General features: G+C 35.1%; 1 protein-coding gene across 1 annotated transcript in view; it reads right to left on the bottom strand.

Moving 5' to 3' along the window:
* DCDC1 (doublecortin domain containing 1) overlaps positions 1–15,942 on the bottom strand; it is a 450,202-nt gene extending 434,260 nt beyond the window's left edge. The window contains exons 1-3 of the mRNA XM_030918251.1: positions 15,779–15,942; positions 1,606–1,875; positions 226–382 (exon numbers count right to left, since the gene is read on the bottom strand). Coding sequence (XP_030774111.1) covers positions 226–382; positions 1,606–1,875; positions 15,779–15,942 — 591 coding nt within the window. The remainder of the gene's footprint in view (positions 1–225; positions 383–1,605; positions 1,876–15,778) is intronic.
* Positions 15,943–16,437: the final 495 nt, after the last annotated feature.

Here is a 16,437-nt window from a genome sequence, read left to right as displayed (position 1 = left end):
CAAGATATAATGCCATTGCATCTGTTTAATTAAATACACTATTTATATATTGAATTTTTTTAAAAGGAAAAGAGTGAAATTCCTATGAAATCTACATATATACAAGCAATCTGCAGATTCAGATTCTTAAAAAGAAAATATTAACAATAATTTTCTCAATTTTTATATTATAAAGAGAGTAAGGGAAAAAAAATAAAGCTTAGAAAACTTTGGAACACTAGTTACCAAGGTGATGGTTGGTACAGTAACTTTGGCAAAGACTGTTCTAGATCCATTTTTGTAAGCTGTTACTTTAATCACTCTTGTTTGAAGTTTGTGTCTTTGAGACAATCTCTGCCAATTCCAGGCTGACTGAAATTTTAAAGAAGAGAACTCTGCAACCCTGAAGAAAAAGAAAAACAGAAAAATTGATGCATGTTAATTAGTAAAAACTTTTAAATAAATATTATTCTGGATTTTTTAAACAGATATAAGCACTAAAGATTGTTCCTATGTACGTAAGTATACCTAACAATACTTTTTATAGGATAAGATTGTTGTTAACAGAGTAACACTGTCACTATTTAAATATTCAAAAAAATTTTAAACATGGTGTTTGCCAAAACTGCTCATATAAAACATATATATCAGAATAAATGATTTTTTATCACTTTACTCATAAAACACAACAGTCCTTTAAAAATATATATATCATATGCAACTAAAAATTATATATATATGATATGTTCTGATAGCAAAAAGTAGTAATATGGTCTTAATATCATGAAACAGCAAATGGCTAAGATTCTACACAAGTTTTCATGTTTATCAAAGTTCTTTAATTTTTTAAAAAAATGATTTAAAATTCAAAAATATTTTGATTCCGAGTTTAATTGTATTGCTCTTATTTCAAATTGTCTGGAAGTGGTGAAAGTGAAGATTTCTAAGTTTCATCTTCGGGCGAAACTAATTTTGATCTTTATAATTTTTCTCAGCAAAAGTATGTGGTAAACTAACATGTCAAATTTTCTTCATAATTCTCTAACCAAGTTAATTTGTAATGCCACAGAAGAGTAAACATTTTAAAATAAAAATGTCATGTAAGTTAAAAACACAACATATTCACATATTCAAACATCTGAAAATAGTGGGGTATTAGTTTCTTGGCTTGATTTTTGTTTTTACCAATATTTTCTTCTGTCTATGAACTCTTGTGTTAACAGTTTATGATAACAATCTTGACGTGAAAACATATTTACAAAATGGTTTTATAATAATGTCATTCAATTCAATTCTGTTTCAAACTATTGGTTAAATATCAAAAGAAAGCATTTTTATTTTTAAATAAGTTCATGTGAGCAAAGATATTTCATGATCCTAGCCTGATTCTGCTTCAGATATTCTTTTCAGAGTTTCTGATTACCCAGGTTGAAGTGTATCTCATATTTCCCACAGTGTAATTAACAACATTCTACTCTGGTGCTTTCAAAGAAAAAAACAAAAACAAAACCATAGAGATGTGTTACATTTTAATGTCTGAGATAGTCAATTGAAACATTATAAATTCTGCTCAAAGGAAAGAACTTCCACAGTAGGTTAAAAAGAACAGAGAACAGCTTTGATTACCTCAGTTGACCCACTGGAGCACTGACAGGTCTGTTTCTCTTGGATGCTGATATAAAACAAGAATTGTTTTTACTGTTTGATTTGTAGCTATCTAGGTCTGATATTTCATCATGGCTGTGATCTGATGCTGTTTGATGTGTGGCGCAATCTTGAAGTCCTGACCCTTCTGGTACTGCTGCTGAATGCACAAGTCTGTTGGGGCCAAACTGAGGCTGCAAATAATCATCAGTAGTTTTAATAACTGCTTTTGCTTGGGATGACATAAACTCTCTGGAAGAAACAATGCATGGAAGAATATAATTAATTGACTTGTAATCATTTATTAACAAATACCACATAATAATGAGTTGTGTGCTATCTGCTACACAAAATACTACACACTTAGCCATTATTTTGTTTAATGCCTACAATATTCCTGGGAAGTGGTTATTATTTTTATTCCCATTTTACAGATTTAAGAAATTGAGACTCAGTGGGGTTAATTAACTTGCCCAATGTCACATAATCAGTAACTGACAAGGTGGAAATTTGAACCCAAGCCTGTCCTGAAATAAAATTCACATTCATAACCATTAAGCTTCATTGCTTTACTTAATTCAACCAAAAGGAAGCTTGCATAATGTTTAAAACAATGTAAGTATAATTTTTAAATTCTTAGATCCACTTTATTTTCTAATACTTACTTAATACGCTGCTGCTAAAAAATATGTGGGTCCTACCCTCAAGAAACTTGCAAACAATCCCCCAATAGAGAATATATGTTAAATAAACTGAAAATGAGTGTGTATTAACCTTAAAGATGAAAAGAACCCATTGAAGGCCATTTTAGAACGGGTGGGAATAAAGTTGGTAAAGCCTTCACAGCAGACCTGAGATTAGCCTAACTAACTCATCTTGGTTTGTTCAGGACTATCCTGGTTTTGGCACTGATGGTCACACATTCCAGGAACTCCCTCAGTCTCAGATAAACTGGGTCAATTGGTCACCCTACTGATATTTAGGCAGAAGAGTATTATTTGGATGAACTATGACATGTGAACAGGGGACCACATGACCTGGAAGAATATATTAATCTATGTAGACACCAGGTTGGGAGGATGAATAGGTATAGAATGTACTGGTATGATAAAATGAAATAAGTTTCAATATATTTGCAAATATTGAGCTCTGTGGTGATCAGGCATAGAGGATAGTCAGGTTCCATTTATTACCATAATTGGAACTATCTTTGCACAAACCAAATATGCTTCTTTCCAATTTGCTCATTCCTCAATAGTTATTGCATAATATAACCCCCCTGAAACACACCCCCAATTATAAATTAACATATGTTCAGTGTTGAAAGCTCAGCAGGGACTGCCCCTCCTCCAAATCTTTCACATCCACAAATGTCATTACAATCACAATTATTTCTTCCAGCCTGCCCTCTTTATGCTCACAAACAAGTAAAATGGTCAATTATTTTCTCTGAAAAAATGAATGGTAGTCACACGTCTGAGGGAAAACAGATGTTTGTGTGTGTGTGTGTGTGTGTGTGTGTGTGAGCTCACGCAGTGGACCCAGGGGAACTACACCTCTGGAATCCAAGCAGTTGTATTCTGCTGTTGTTGTTATCACATGCTTCTATCCAAGTCTGCTCTGGACTGAGTACAGTACCGGGGACAGGAGCGGCCTTCCCTATGTTCTGAAGACCTAACCAGGTTCAAAACTGTGGCAAAGAGCGCCTTGAAAGGGTCTTTGGACTCTAGCTCTGGCAAAGGTGGGACCTCCCTTCAGACCACCTAAGCCACTCAGATTTTGATAATGGTGGTGAGTGATGGCATGTGGTAGCAGTCATTTCAAACTGGCAGTGTTTCTGCAGCAACAGCAATGGAGCTTCACATGGTCACCAAGCTCTTCAACCTGGGGGAAGACTGGTAAACAGCCAGGGGAAAGAATCACAGATCTCATCAACAGTTCCAAGTTTCCAATAAATAGTTACTTGAAGAGCAGATTCCCACATTTTTTTAAAAAATGGAATTCCCTACTTAAAAGTAGAATAAGGTGTCTTTTTAAATGAATATATTTTGTTCATTGTGAAATATTCTTATAAATATACTAATGATTTTAATATAATAATCCATTATTCCACCACCACAAGGCAAAAGATTTTTATTTTTTCATATTCTAAAGTTTTAATCATGTTATATCCTCAATTCTATTGCCTTCTGACTAAATACTGTTTTTCATGGTATTCACTAAATACCATTATTCATGTTGTTCTATGTTCTGTATGGATTTTATTGGAATATAATATTTTATCAACTATATTGATATAGCCTTCTTGTACCTAGTTATGCATAGGATGTCTATCATTTTTGTTTATAACACACATCTTCCCCGTCTTCTGGTAACAGCACTTGCTTTCTTTTGGGAATGCAAACTCTTCCCAACTCCACATCATCCTGATAGCGTAAGGACAAGAGATTATAGGAGATTTACCCAGTGAATAGTAAAAATAATTAAATTTAAATATATGGTTCAACTTTATAATTTATATCTGAAAGTGGGAGAAGGGGTAGTTTTTCATGTTAAAGAGTTAATATTATTGGTCCACTATGAATAGTCTTCAGCTTTGATTTGTTTTACAACATTGATGACAGGTTTTCAGTAATTCCTTTTTTTTTTTTTTTTTTTTTTTGAGAAGGAGTATTGCCCTGTCACCCAGGCTGGAGTGCAGTGGCGCCATCTCAGCTCACTGCAACCTCTGTCTCCCAGGTTCAAGCGATTCTTCTGCCTCAGCCTTCTGAGTAGCTGAGACTATAGGCACATGCAACCACACCTGGCTAATTTTTTGTATTTTTAGTAGAGACGGTGTTTCACCATGTTAGCCAGGATGGTCTCGATCTCTTGACCTCATGATCCTCCCACCTCAGCCTCCCAAAGAGCTGGGATTCCAGGCATGAGCCACTGCGCCCGGCCTCAGTAGTTCTTACAGAGTCTCAAACTCATCTTTCTTATAACAATTGATATGTATTTCATAGCTTGTTAGGTGTTGGAGAGGATGATCACATACCCTTGCAAAGCCAACTTGTTCCATGTGGGAATTAAACCCACATAGTCAGTTTGCTAAATTGGTGCTGGAATGAAAGGTGTTAGGTTCATTTAGCTTTAAAGAAACAGAGAGGCACACTTAGGCTTCAAGTGATAAGGCTTATTATCAAGATACATAGAAAGTTACAAAAGTAAATAAAACCACTCCTGCAGGGCACAAAAATTGGAAGGCCATTCATGGCTGTCAAGGATACATTAGTGACTTAATTCTAGTAGACTCCATGCTTTTTGACGCAGCACCTCCTATCTCCTTCTGGGTCTACCTACCTCTTCTTCATACATCATGATTGCCTGATTTACCTCTATCCTCCTCCTCTTTCCTCATGGCTTCTGCTAACTTCCTCTATGTGTCTCATTTCTATGCTAAATTACTTTCTTCAGTCTCTGTCTATATGACTTACATTCAAGTTCCTCAAAGAGTTTAATTTCATCACTACCCAGGATAGGACACCGCTGTTGAGTAAAACTCTTATGTGAGGCAACCTCATGCTACTGGCAAGCCTGCATATGGGAAAGTACGTATTAATGGCCCAGCTAGAGATAGGACAGCAGGATGCACACTGGAGGTACACAGGAGGTAGGGTGATATGGGCTCTCAGTGCCTCCCAGACAGGTAAAACATAATTGGCAGGGGACTTGCATGGCCTGTCTTGTACACTAAGATGAGCAGAGACACGATATATTGATTGATTTTAAAAGTATTCACTAAAATACATCATACAATTTAAATTTCTGCCACAAGTGTTTAAATGTAACAACTGCTGAAACAGTGCTCTGATTCTTTTGATTATTTTAATATTAGTCATCCATTTCTAATCAAAGAGGAATATAAGAATACAGTACCATGATTGCAGGCCCAGTCTCTGGACCATTTGGCTCAATAATCTATGCCAATGTTGGCCCAAAGGGATATGGATCAAACGGAAGGATTGTGCTCCTTGACAATCCTAAAGATGCCAATCTTGAGGGTGAAGAATTTAATACAAACTGCCAGCATGATAACCTGATCATCATAGTACAGGAATTTATTACTCCCTCAAAATCTTCCCCATTTATTACTGAGAGTCCTCAAAGTGGTACATTATAAATTTCGAAAAGTATCTCCTACGTACCTATAAAAATATGTTGGTAAGAGTCACAGCTGTTTCCACTCTCTTCTCTCACTGCCTCTCTGCTGCCATGACCAGTCACAAGAACAATGAGGTCCATGCCAAGGTGCTACCTCAGAGTGTTCCCAAAGACTCTAGTGCCTGGGGCCAGAACAGTCTAGTACAGGGATGATGAAAAGAGACATCCCTCCAACCCTGTCCTATTAAGTCACTGAAACTCTGAAGCAGTTCAACTTGTGTGTAGAGCCCCAAGGAGTCTTCTTTCAACAGTCCCCTCAGCTTTTGGCCCTTACTTGCCCAATTATAGGGACTCTCATCCAGGCCAGGCAAGGTATAAATCATATATCATGCCCTTCGTATTGACAATGATAATAACAATACTAATAGCTAATGCCTACATAGCATTTATGTCAGTCACTGTTCTAAGCATTTTATATTTATCATTTAATCCTCACAACAGCCCTATATTATTATTCCCCTTTTCCAGACGAGTAAACCAAGGGCTTATGGTATTTGAACTTATATCTACAGTCTTACTGTCATGGTTAATTTTATGTGTCAACTTGACTAGGCAACAGGATGTCCAGATATCTGAGGAAACATTATTTCTGGGTGTGTCTGTGAAGATGTTTCCAGAAGAGATTAGCATATGAACTGGTGGACCAAGTAAAGCAGATGGCCCTCCCCAGGGCAGGTGGGCATCATTCAATCTGTTGAGGGCCTGATTAGACCAAAAAGGCAAAGAAGGTTGGAATCTGGCTTCTTCTGCCTTACTGCTTCAGCTGGGACATTAATCTTCCCTGTTCTGGTCACTCTTGGTTCTCAGGCCTTCAGAGTCAAATTGGAAACTACACCAATGGCCCTCTGTCCCTCAGGCCTTTGAACCACACCACTGGTTTTCCTGGGTCTCCAGCTTGTAGATGGCTAATCATGAGACTTCACAGACTCCATAATCAGGTGAGCCAATACCTTATCCTATATATATATAATATATATACAAAATATGCAGTATATGGACTGGACATGGGGGCTTATGCCTGTAATCCCAGCACTTTGGGAGGCTGAGGTGGGAGGATTGCTAAAATAGGAAGTTCAAGATCAGCCCGGGCAACATAGCGAGACCTCATCTCTAAATTACAAAACATTTTAAAGTCAAATAAAATATTTCTTTTTAAAGTATAAATTTAAAAACAAAATAAAATAAAATAAACTATTATAACCTATTGGTTCTGTTCCTCTGGAGAACCCTAATACATTTGCTATTTGTTTTCTGTTTTACCTATCTGTTCTATGCTCCTTTTCACTTCTTTGTTGTCTTTGCTTAGATTAAAAAATAATTTTCCATTATTTCATTTCCCCTTCTATTAGGTTGATGGTATACATTTGCTTAACTTTATTTTTACTGGTTACACTAGCCATTACAATATGAATCCTTGTCCCATTAAAGTTTAACAAAATTACTTACTCATTACTTTCCAGACAATGCACAAACCTTAAAATACATTCTATCTGTTTATTGTTGCTTCCTAGGGCTGATGAACAATACTTTTGTTCCCATTTTCATTAATAGGTGCATCTGTCTTTCAGGGGTCCTAGCTTTATGCAGGGAGCTCAGCTCCAAAGTCTTCCTTGCTTGAGCTTGAGGTTTTGCATTCTGTTCTTCCTGTGCTTCTTGAGAACTATTAATTATATACATTTTATGTTATAATTTATTTTAAGATCCACATTTTTAAGATCTACATTAAGATCTATACAGCTATCTTTTCTAAAATTCAGTAAGTTGTATGATAGTTTGGCTGAATTTTGTCTTTCCTAACTGATACTAAATTTAGTTCTATGGTTACTTTTATTTATTGGCTCATATGCAGTCTCCATGAATAGGTATAGTTCCTTTCCATGTGAATTCCTAAACCAGTTGTTCTAGAAAATGGTCTTTTGTCCAAAGACAAAAACAAAAACAAAAAAACAAAACAAAACCCTCACCTTCTCCCCACCTACTGTTGAGATTTTCCATAACATTCTGGAATCTGGGCTAATTTTATAACATAGATTTTCTTTTTAATATTTCTGTCAGATTGATCATCTTGTCCTGGAAGTGTGTATGTCTCTACTGCAAATTTTTCATTGCATCTGTAAATAACTCACATATAAACAGACAAAGTAGTTCCTTTTTCAGTATGATTTCTATGCCAACCCCATATGATGGAATGTGTTTCCTCCCTGTGCATCCATACCTGCTCTGGAAGATTTGATAGCCAGAATTGCTATATCTCTTTGGTTATTTCCTATCATATAAAATGCTAGCCCTTAAATTCTGTCAAATATTTCAATTTATCATTGTATTATTTAATCTTTTGCCATGATATAGAAGCATTCTTTTTAAGCCTGAAGTTTAAATTCCACTGAAATGGATTAATACAAAAACGTTAATCATATTACTTCATAAATACACTTCCTTTAAAAATCTATTTATATATCTAACCTACTACGTACCACTTACTTCTCCAACCATTATTAGTTGTACATCTATTGAAGCACAACAAACTACCACAAAATTCGTGGCTTAAAATAACATCTATTTCTTAGCACACTATTTCTGTAGGTCCAGAGTCTGGGCAAAGCTTAGCTGGATCCTCTGTTCAGGATCTCACAAAGCTGAAATCAAGGTGTCAGGTGGGACTGCAGTCTCATCTGATGCTCAGGGTCCTCTTTCAAGATCATTCAGGTTGTTGCCAGAATTCAGTTCTTGACTGCTATAGAACTTATATTGACTATCATCTTTTTTGAGGCCAGCAATAGCTTAGCTTTCTAAGTTGTCTGTCTATGATCTCTATCATTTAAGAGTTCATCTGATTAGGTCAGGCACACCCAGAATAATCTCCCTTTTAATTAATTTAAAGATAACTGATTGTGTCACTTAATGACATCTGCGAAAATCTTTTCTCTTTTGCCACATAATGAAACTTAATCATGATGGCGATATCTCATTGTATTTACAGGTCCTAAAGATCTTAAACATTGTGGAATTTACAACCCTCTTGATATTTCAGAGTAGCATTTAATTATGCTTACTCTCTGAAATTTTCATTAAATCTAGTTTACAATTTTTGCTTCACAAAGCAACAACTAAGTAATCTTTAAGGTCTAAAAATATAAGAAAATATTCTTAGGAAGGACTACAGGAAAAAACAGGTAAGTAGACCATAAGAATTAAGGAGATGACTACAGATTTGATAAGAACAAATTTTCTCCTCATTTCCTCTCCTTAATGGCATTAATAAACCTTAGTGACTTTTTATAGCAATTTGAAGAAAACTCCTAGTAAAATCATACTTCTTGGTCTCACATTCAACAATTTCTACCAAGTGGTGCTGCTCATTACTCCCCTGTAATATCCCTCAGCTATAACTGCACCACATTGCCTTCCATAGTTCCTATCTGCATATCTTTTTACCAATAGTGTTCACTCAGCTAATCTATACCTATTACTGTACTCCTTTCAAAAAATAAATATTCAATAAATGTTAATCTCAACTCAGAATTTACATTTTCTAGAACCTCTTTCATAATAACATTAATTGTCAGGTGAAAGAGAGAACTATTAAATAGTTACACATATAAATTTGCAATTACTGATCATGATTAGCTCTGAAGGAAAAGCCCTGGTTACTGAAGGGAAAAATTCCAGGGGTTAGGGTCATGGAAAAGGCCTCACCAAAACTGTTCAGGATGGCAGGACACATAAGAGAAGATAATCCCACCAGATCCTAGTTATTCCTTATTCCAAATCATTTCCCCAGGCCCTTTGTAAAAATTGATGTCCTGTTTTGCATATTGCCATGTTTTCTTTGTTATCTGTTATATAATTTCAGATGATTTCAGATCTCACTCTGCAAGAGTAAGATCATTGTTTTACATCTGCTATATTTCCACAGGAACTCAACCAGTGGTTGATATGCAGGAATTATTTTTTGATAATTATGACAGCATGCAAAAACGTATCAAAATGCCACTGAAAAGAAACAAACACAATTTAAGAAATAAAATAAAAGAAAGCTGAAGCCAAGAGTTATGTCAGGTAATGTTGATTATCTGTCTAAGTCATTTCCCCCATTTCTTCTTGGATAAAGTCTCAGTTATTTTTAAGAATTCATCTTCCTTATATGCCCATGGAAAGTATCCTATGATCAGCTCCAGTGAGTAAATCTTCAATGGTCTAAAGCCAATGATGGTAATTTCATTTCCCTTGACCCTGGCAGGTTAAGTAATCTGCTTGTGACCTAATTTTGGCCAATGAGACATAATAAATCTTTTAGGGAAAGGTTATTTGCCCTCATGAAAAAGAGATGTAAGTGATCAAACATTCATCTTTTTTACTCGGACATTGCTGAGTGAACATGTGATGAGCCATCTTGCAAGCAGGAGGGGTCAAGCCAAAGGATCTAGCCAATATTCTGAGGATGGCAGAGGGAAAGACACAATGAGCCAGACTTTTTGATAACACTGCTGAACTGCTGAATTTAACCCTAAAATTGCTCTCTCTCTGAATTCTTCTTACATGAAATAACAAATGTTCCCCATTTTTAAGTCACTTTCAGTTGAATTTTGTTACTTTCCACTGATAGTGGCCTAACTTATATAGTCAGCTTTCCACTACTGCATTAAATGTAATGGACATGTGGTATAATGGAATTGATAATCCGAATTACTTTTGCTTTTAGTTTTATTAAACACCTTTACTAATGTTGAATTAATTTCATAATAAGATAAAATATAAACTATCTGCTATTTTCTGAAAATTCTACTTTTACTTAATCAGGAACATGTCACCAGAAATTTCAGCATAAGCATAAAATGACATGGAGTTTTGATTTTCCCTCTTTATGAAACACAAAACATCCTTGTTACATTTAGATTTCTATGGCATAAATTTGCATGTGGCTAATAATTCTATTCTTAAGCAGGAAATGTGGCTACTTTGACAGACCGTGGCTCCAAAACAAACATGCAGGTCTAAGTTATCACATAATTTGGATGTGAATTCAACAGCAGGATAATGAAATGACAGTTGCCAAGGATTTGTACTTGCTGTCGCTTCATACTAGTGTTGCCTGTCAAAATGTCTCTTTTTCTTATACAGAAGCCATAGAATTTTTATGGATAGCAATTACTTACAATACGAAATGAAGTACATCAAATCTAACAACCACTCTTTAGCCCTTCATTATTTGGTAGTCTCTTTGTTAAATGTAGTCAACCATTTTCATCTAAATTATTTATTTATACTGTATATTTGACAAGCATATATTTCTTGCTTTAAATTCTTATGGCATTTAAACCTTCCTGAAGAGTTTCTTTTAATATTATCATTTGTAAAACTTATCTTTATTATAGTACCATTTTAATGGTAATTAAGCTCTCAAATTGAAATATATACAAATAAAATATAAACATAAAGCAAAATGACCATAAGTATGTTCAATAATGAATCATCAGTTTAAAATACTGGAATACAACCAATAAAAGAAATAACCCTACTTATGTTTGGTGAATGCAAGCTTTTATAAAATTTCTTAAGCACACAAAGCACAAAGATTTTATTAAACTTCATCCTGCCCTTTCTCCAACTTGCTTAAACTTCCAAAGATACAAATAACTTTCTCCAATTGCTAGATTATCTGATAAAATACAATTTAAACATCATAGAAAATGAGTAATAAAAGTAAAAAATTCCCCACAAGTTTTACTTCCAATTCCAGAAGAAAATGCAATTCTAATTTGGCCTAAAAATGTTTATAAGGGTTTTTCCAACTGCAGAGCAATTTCAGGATATTTTATAACACATAACAAATTTTTACTTGCAACTCAATGACTGAATAATAACCAAAATGTTATGTTCAAACTACATATATACTACATAGAAGATATTCAATAAGTGTTTGTTAAGTTAAACTTGTTTACTTTTGCAGAAGAAAAACTTCTAAAGAAGAAGAACAATTTCCAAAATTCATAAAGACATATCTGAGCATAGCATCGGGGGCATAAATAATTCCACCCAAAGGAAAAAAAAGTTTTTTTTACTTGTGTAAAAGTATACAGGAATAAAAATAAGGCATATGTGAAATTTAAAACTGAGGGGTTATAAATATTATGTACAACTTTTCCAGAAGAAAATTTTCAAAAAGAAACAATGATCTAGTCTTTTAAGATTTTATAAAGAAAATATTATATTTATATGGAGATCTGCAGAAATATTTTTAAAAGCTTGAAGGAAAAAATCTGGAAAAAGATTATGAACTGGAGAAAGTATAATTTGTTGGGTAGTAGCAGGAGTCTAAAACAGTGAAGGTGTTAGCATGCTTCATTCACTATTGTTTCCTCTCATTCTCACCTGCCACTCATTCCATGGTGGGAATCGACAGTTCATTTTTGGAATGATGAAGTTGCTAAACTTAAACTGTCCATAGAAAAGGCAATGGATTTAAATGTTTATATTTCAAAAACAATCTAAGATTCATTCCAAGTAAAAAGTACCCAAGATAAATGACTTAAACAGTGACTGAATAGATTAGGTGTCTGTTAGTATCCTTGAAAGCAAGATTTGCTTGTGAAAAAGTAGCCTTGATAATGTACAACAACAACAACAAAATGGTTAGTACTTACTTTTTAAAAACTGATTTCAGTTCTCATTTAATTTACTAAAAGTAATTTTCCTCCTCAGGGACTTGTAAGAGTTGGTAATGCTTTATATTTCTGATAAATGCTGTAGTGTTAAATCCATTTGAGTTCATACCATACCTTCTTTACTACTACTGAGCTGCCAGCAGGATAAAAAATACTGTAACTTCCCATTATAAAAATCATTAAATTACATCCCTTAGATGATCATTGGCTGAAAATCATTAAAACAACATATTTTACATGTGAGATGGAAAAATTTACTAATTGTTTACAACATTCTCCTAATGCAAAAATGCAATCGTAATTTGGAGATCTTCCACTTCAGCATTTGGAGTGCTGGATATGAACATGGTGAAACTATGCCTGGATACCTGTTACTAAAAAATAACTGATTTTGTCATCCATGTCTCCAAGTCATCCATGTCTCCAAGACTATTTTCCGATTCTGGGTCACCTGGGAATGCATCAGACTACAGCTGAGCAGGAAAAGTTTACTATTGTGCTACTTTCCTAGAAGCAGCCACAGAAATGAGGCAATATTTTTTTTATTCACATGACCTCCAAATGGTGAGTCAAAAATGAGAGGATGAAACCTCTGGCATAATAAGCTGAAAACATTTATAATGTTGGTGTTAGTTTTCTTGCGAGGGGGCATGTCCTGGCACAGAGGTTTTCACTCTGTTATAAGCAAATGCAGCATGGAGTGACAGCAGAGGAAACACATGGAAAGGAAGAACAGAGGGAAGGAGAGTGGATAATGTAAATATAATGAAAAGCAAACTGACAGCATCAGATAATAACAAGAAAATAAAGTGGTCACTATATGGCTACTTTGAATGGACTTAATATATATACATATATATAGGCACATTTTGTAAAAAGTGCAATGTATTAATTAATGAAGAAAGCACAATCTCTGTAATACAAGTAGGAAAAATAAATTGACTATATTTTAATAATTACTTCTCATAAAAAGACCACAAAGATGGTAGAAGAAAGGTAGCAAGGAAAACAAGAATGAGACAAAAGAAGTTTTAACCTCAATCAGGGGGTAAATGTCCTTACTCATAGAGAAAATTGCCTCTCTCTGATAATCATATTAATACCAATGACTCTTAAATTACCATTAGCCTTTATGAACTTTCAGGTTGAACCCTTTATGAACCCCTTTCAGGTTGAAACTCATCATTTTCTTTTTCATGAAGGTAAAAGACCTCTGAGCATTGTCTACAGCTTTCCATTTGATTGTCAAGAAGAGGGTTACTTCATTTTCTTGGTTTATCATAATCAAAGTTGATGGTAACAGGCAATAGTGACAGAAAAGAAGTTAGGATTCAAACAAAGAAACAAAAGAAGCACAATGAAACAGAAACTATAAAAAACAGGCAGTAGGAAAGTGTCACATGAGAAGAAAGACTGACATATAATGAAAAGGACAAATAAAGCCAGTGTTAAACTGACTAACAAAGAAAGCAAATAGGAAAAAAGCAGGAACAGACTGAATAAGTGAAAATACATTTAGCTTTACCAGAAAAAAATAAAGTAGCAAAAATGCACAAAAGTAGTTAGAATAAAAAGCGAATGTATTACCATTTTGAAGTAGCAAATTGGAAATAAATAAATATTAAAGGCAATAAAAATATGTGCAAGTACACATGATATTAGAATTGGCATTTGTAAAAAGGAACATTTAATCCTATTTAGAATTTTTTTTCTAATAAGTCATGAGTGACTTATGTCCCTACAATATAACATACAGGGTATTCATTTTTTTTAAAGTTGCATTGTATAGAGGATCTCATACACTACTAATATGCACTTATAGCTGAGACGAATAAAGCAAAACAAATTAGCTGAAAGTCAAGGTTTCACTTTCATCTTAACCTAGTGACACACACACACAAATAAGCAAACACTCAAACTGGTCTAGGAAATAAATACGATCTAGGATTTCCATAAGAAGATTAACATAATCCTTAATTTATGAATAATTTATTGATTTTCTTACAGTCTCAGTTTTCTACTTAACATAAAGACTATGGCATCACACTTAGCCAGCCAATAGTTTATCAATGTATGACAAATACCTTTTAGTTCTTTCACTTTCTAACAGAGAAAAGCACAGGAAGAATACCCCTGTCTCCTCTGTTTTATACTTCTGATAAATGCTGTAGTGTTAGATCCATTTGAATTCATATCATACCTTCTTTACTACTACTTACTAGTTGTGTGAGCTTAGTCACGTTAATCAACCTCTCTCTGCCTTTGTTTCCTCATAGGTAAAACAAAGGTATTGAGACTACCGTCTGTCTTATATTCCTCCTAGTGTTTTCTTTGTTTTGGTTTGTTTTGTTTTGTTTTTTAGATAGAGTTTCACTCTTTTCGCCCAGGCTGGAGTGCAATGGCGTGATCTTGGCTGACTGCAACCTCCAACTCCTGGTTCAAGAGATTCTCCTGCCTCAGCCTCCTGAGTAACTGGGATTATGGACATACGCCCTGTTATTTTTTTGTATTTTTAGTAGAGACGGGGTTTCACCATGTTGGTCAGGCTGGTCTCAAACTCCCGACCTCAGGTGATCTGCCCACCTTGGCCTCCCAAAGTGCTGGGATTACAGGCGTGAGCAACTGCACCCAGCCTCTAGAATTGTTTTCAGAACAAAATTGATATAATGCAGGTTAAGTGCTAAGCATAGTGACTGGCACTTAACAAGTACTACCTGCCATTATCAGTTATTATCATTATGCTACCTGTTCAAGTCAGATCCCAGAGATAATTTACGTTTACTGCATCATCTACATTTTTTTCTTCCCATAAAGTAGAAAAAAGGAAGGGCTCTACTCTAAGCAACAACCTCCATAACTCAACACATCTCAGTTACTTATTTATATCACCTGTACTCAAACTTTTTTTTTTTTTTTGAGACAGGGTCTCACTCTGTCGCCCAGGCTAGAGTCAAGTGGCATGATCTCACCTCACTGCAACCTCCACTTCCTAGGATCAAGCGATTCTCCTGCCTCTGCCTCCCGAGTCACTGAGATTACAGGTGCTTGTGATCATGTGTGGCTAATTTTTTTGTATTTTTAGTAGAGACGGGGTTTCACCATATTGGCCAGGCTGGTGTCGAACTCCTGACCTCAAGTAATCCACCTGCCTAGGCCTCCCAAAGTGCTGGGATTACAGGCATGAGCCACCTCACCCAGCCAAGACTGATTGAACATTTAAACTGCTTTCTAGAAACACTTTTATCCCCTTCAGTATTTAGTTTAAGCTGCTGAAATAATGTTCTTACCTTGGTAAATCGTTCAAAATATATTTGCAAACTGGGTTTACAGTATTCCCATCCAAGGTGCCTTCAGGACTACTTTGCTGTAATACTTTCATTGTTTTAGTCAAGGGGGATAAGGAAGACTGAGATAGTGCTTCTCTGTGATCTTCTGCTCCTATTTTTGCCATTTTCAGCTAAAAATGATAAAGAATGTTATTTAATTTTAAATGTAAAAGCCTACTAGATTACAAATAGAGGCTGGGTATTAATTACAACTTACTTGTCATCATGTTATTCTAGACCATACAGCAATTACTAAATGTGAAATTCCCTTAGAAATTAACAGATGAGAGCCTAAAGAAAGAAAAAAAATATGAATCTAAGTCTGTGATTTGTATAATACTGTTTAAGAATGAAAAAAATGGGCCGGACACGGTGGCTCACACCTGTAATCCCAGCACTTTGGGAGGCTGAGGCGAGTGGATCACGAGGTTAGGAGACAGAGACCATCCTGGATAACACGGTGAAGCCCTGTCTCTACTAAAAATACAAAAAAAAAAAAAAAAAAAAAAAATTAGCCGGGTGCGGTAGTGGGTGCCTGTAGTCCCAGCTACTCAGGAGGCTGAGGCAGAAGAATGGCGTGAACCCAGGGGGCAGAACTTGCAGGGACCGTGCCACTGCTC

Source organism: Rhinopithecus roxellana, chromosome 15, assembly GCF_007565055.1.
Source record: "Rhinopithecus roxellana isolate Shanxi Qingling chromosome 15, ASM756505v1, whole genome shotgun sequence".
Lineage (NCBI taxonomy): Eukaryota > Metazoa > Chordata > Mammalia > Primates > Cercopithecidae > Rhinopithecus > Rhinopithecus roxellana.
Note: the sequence above shows the minus strand (reverse complement) of the source record. Positions and strands in the feature narration are given on the sequence as shown.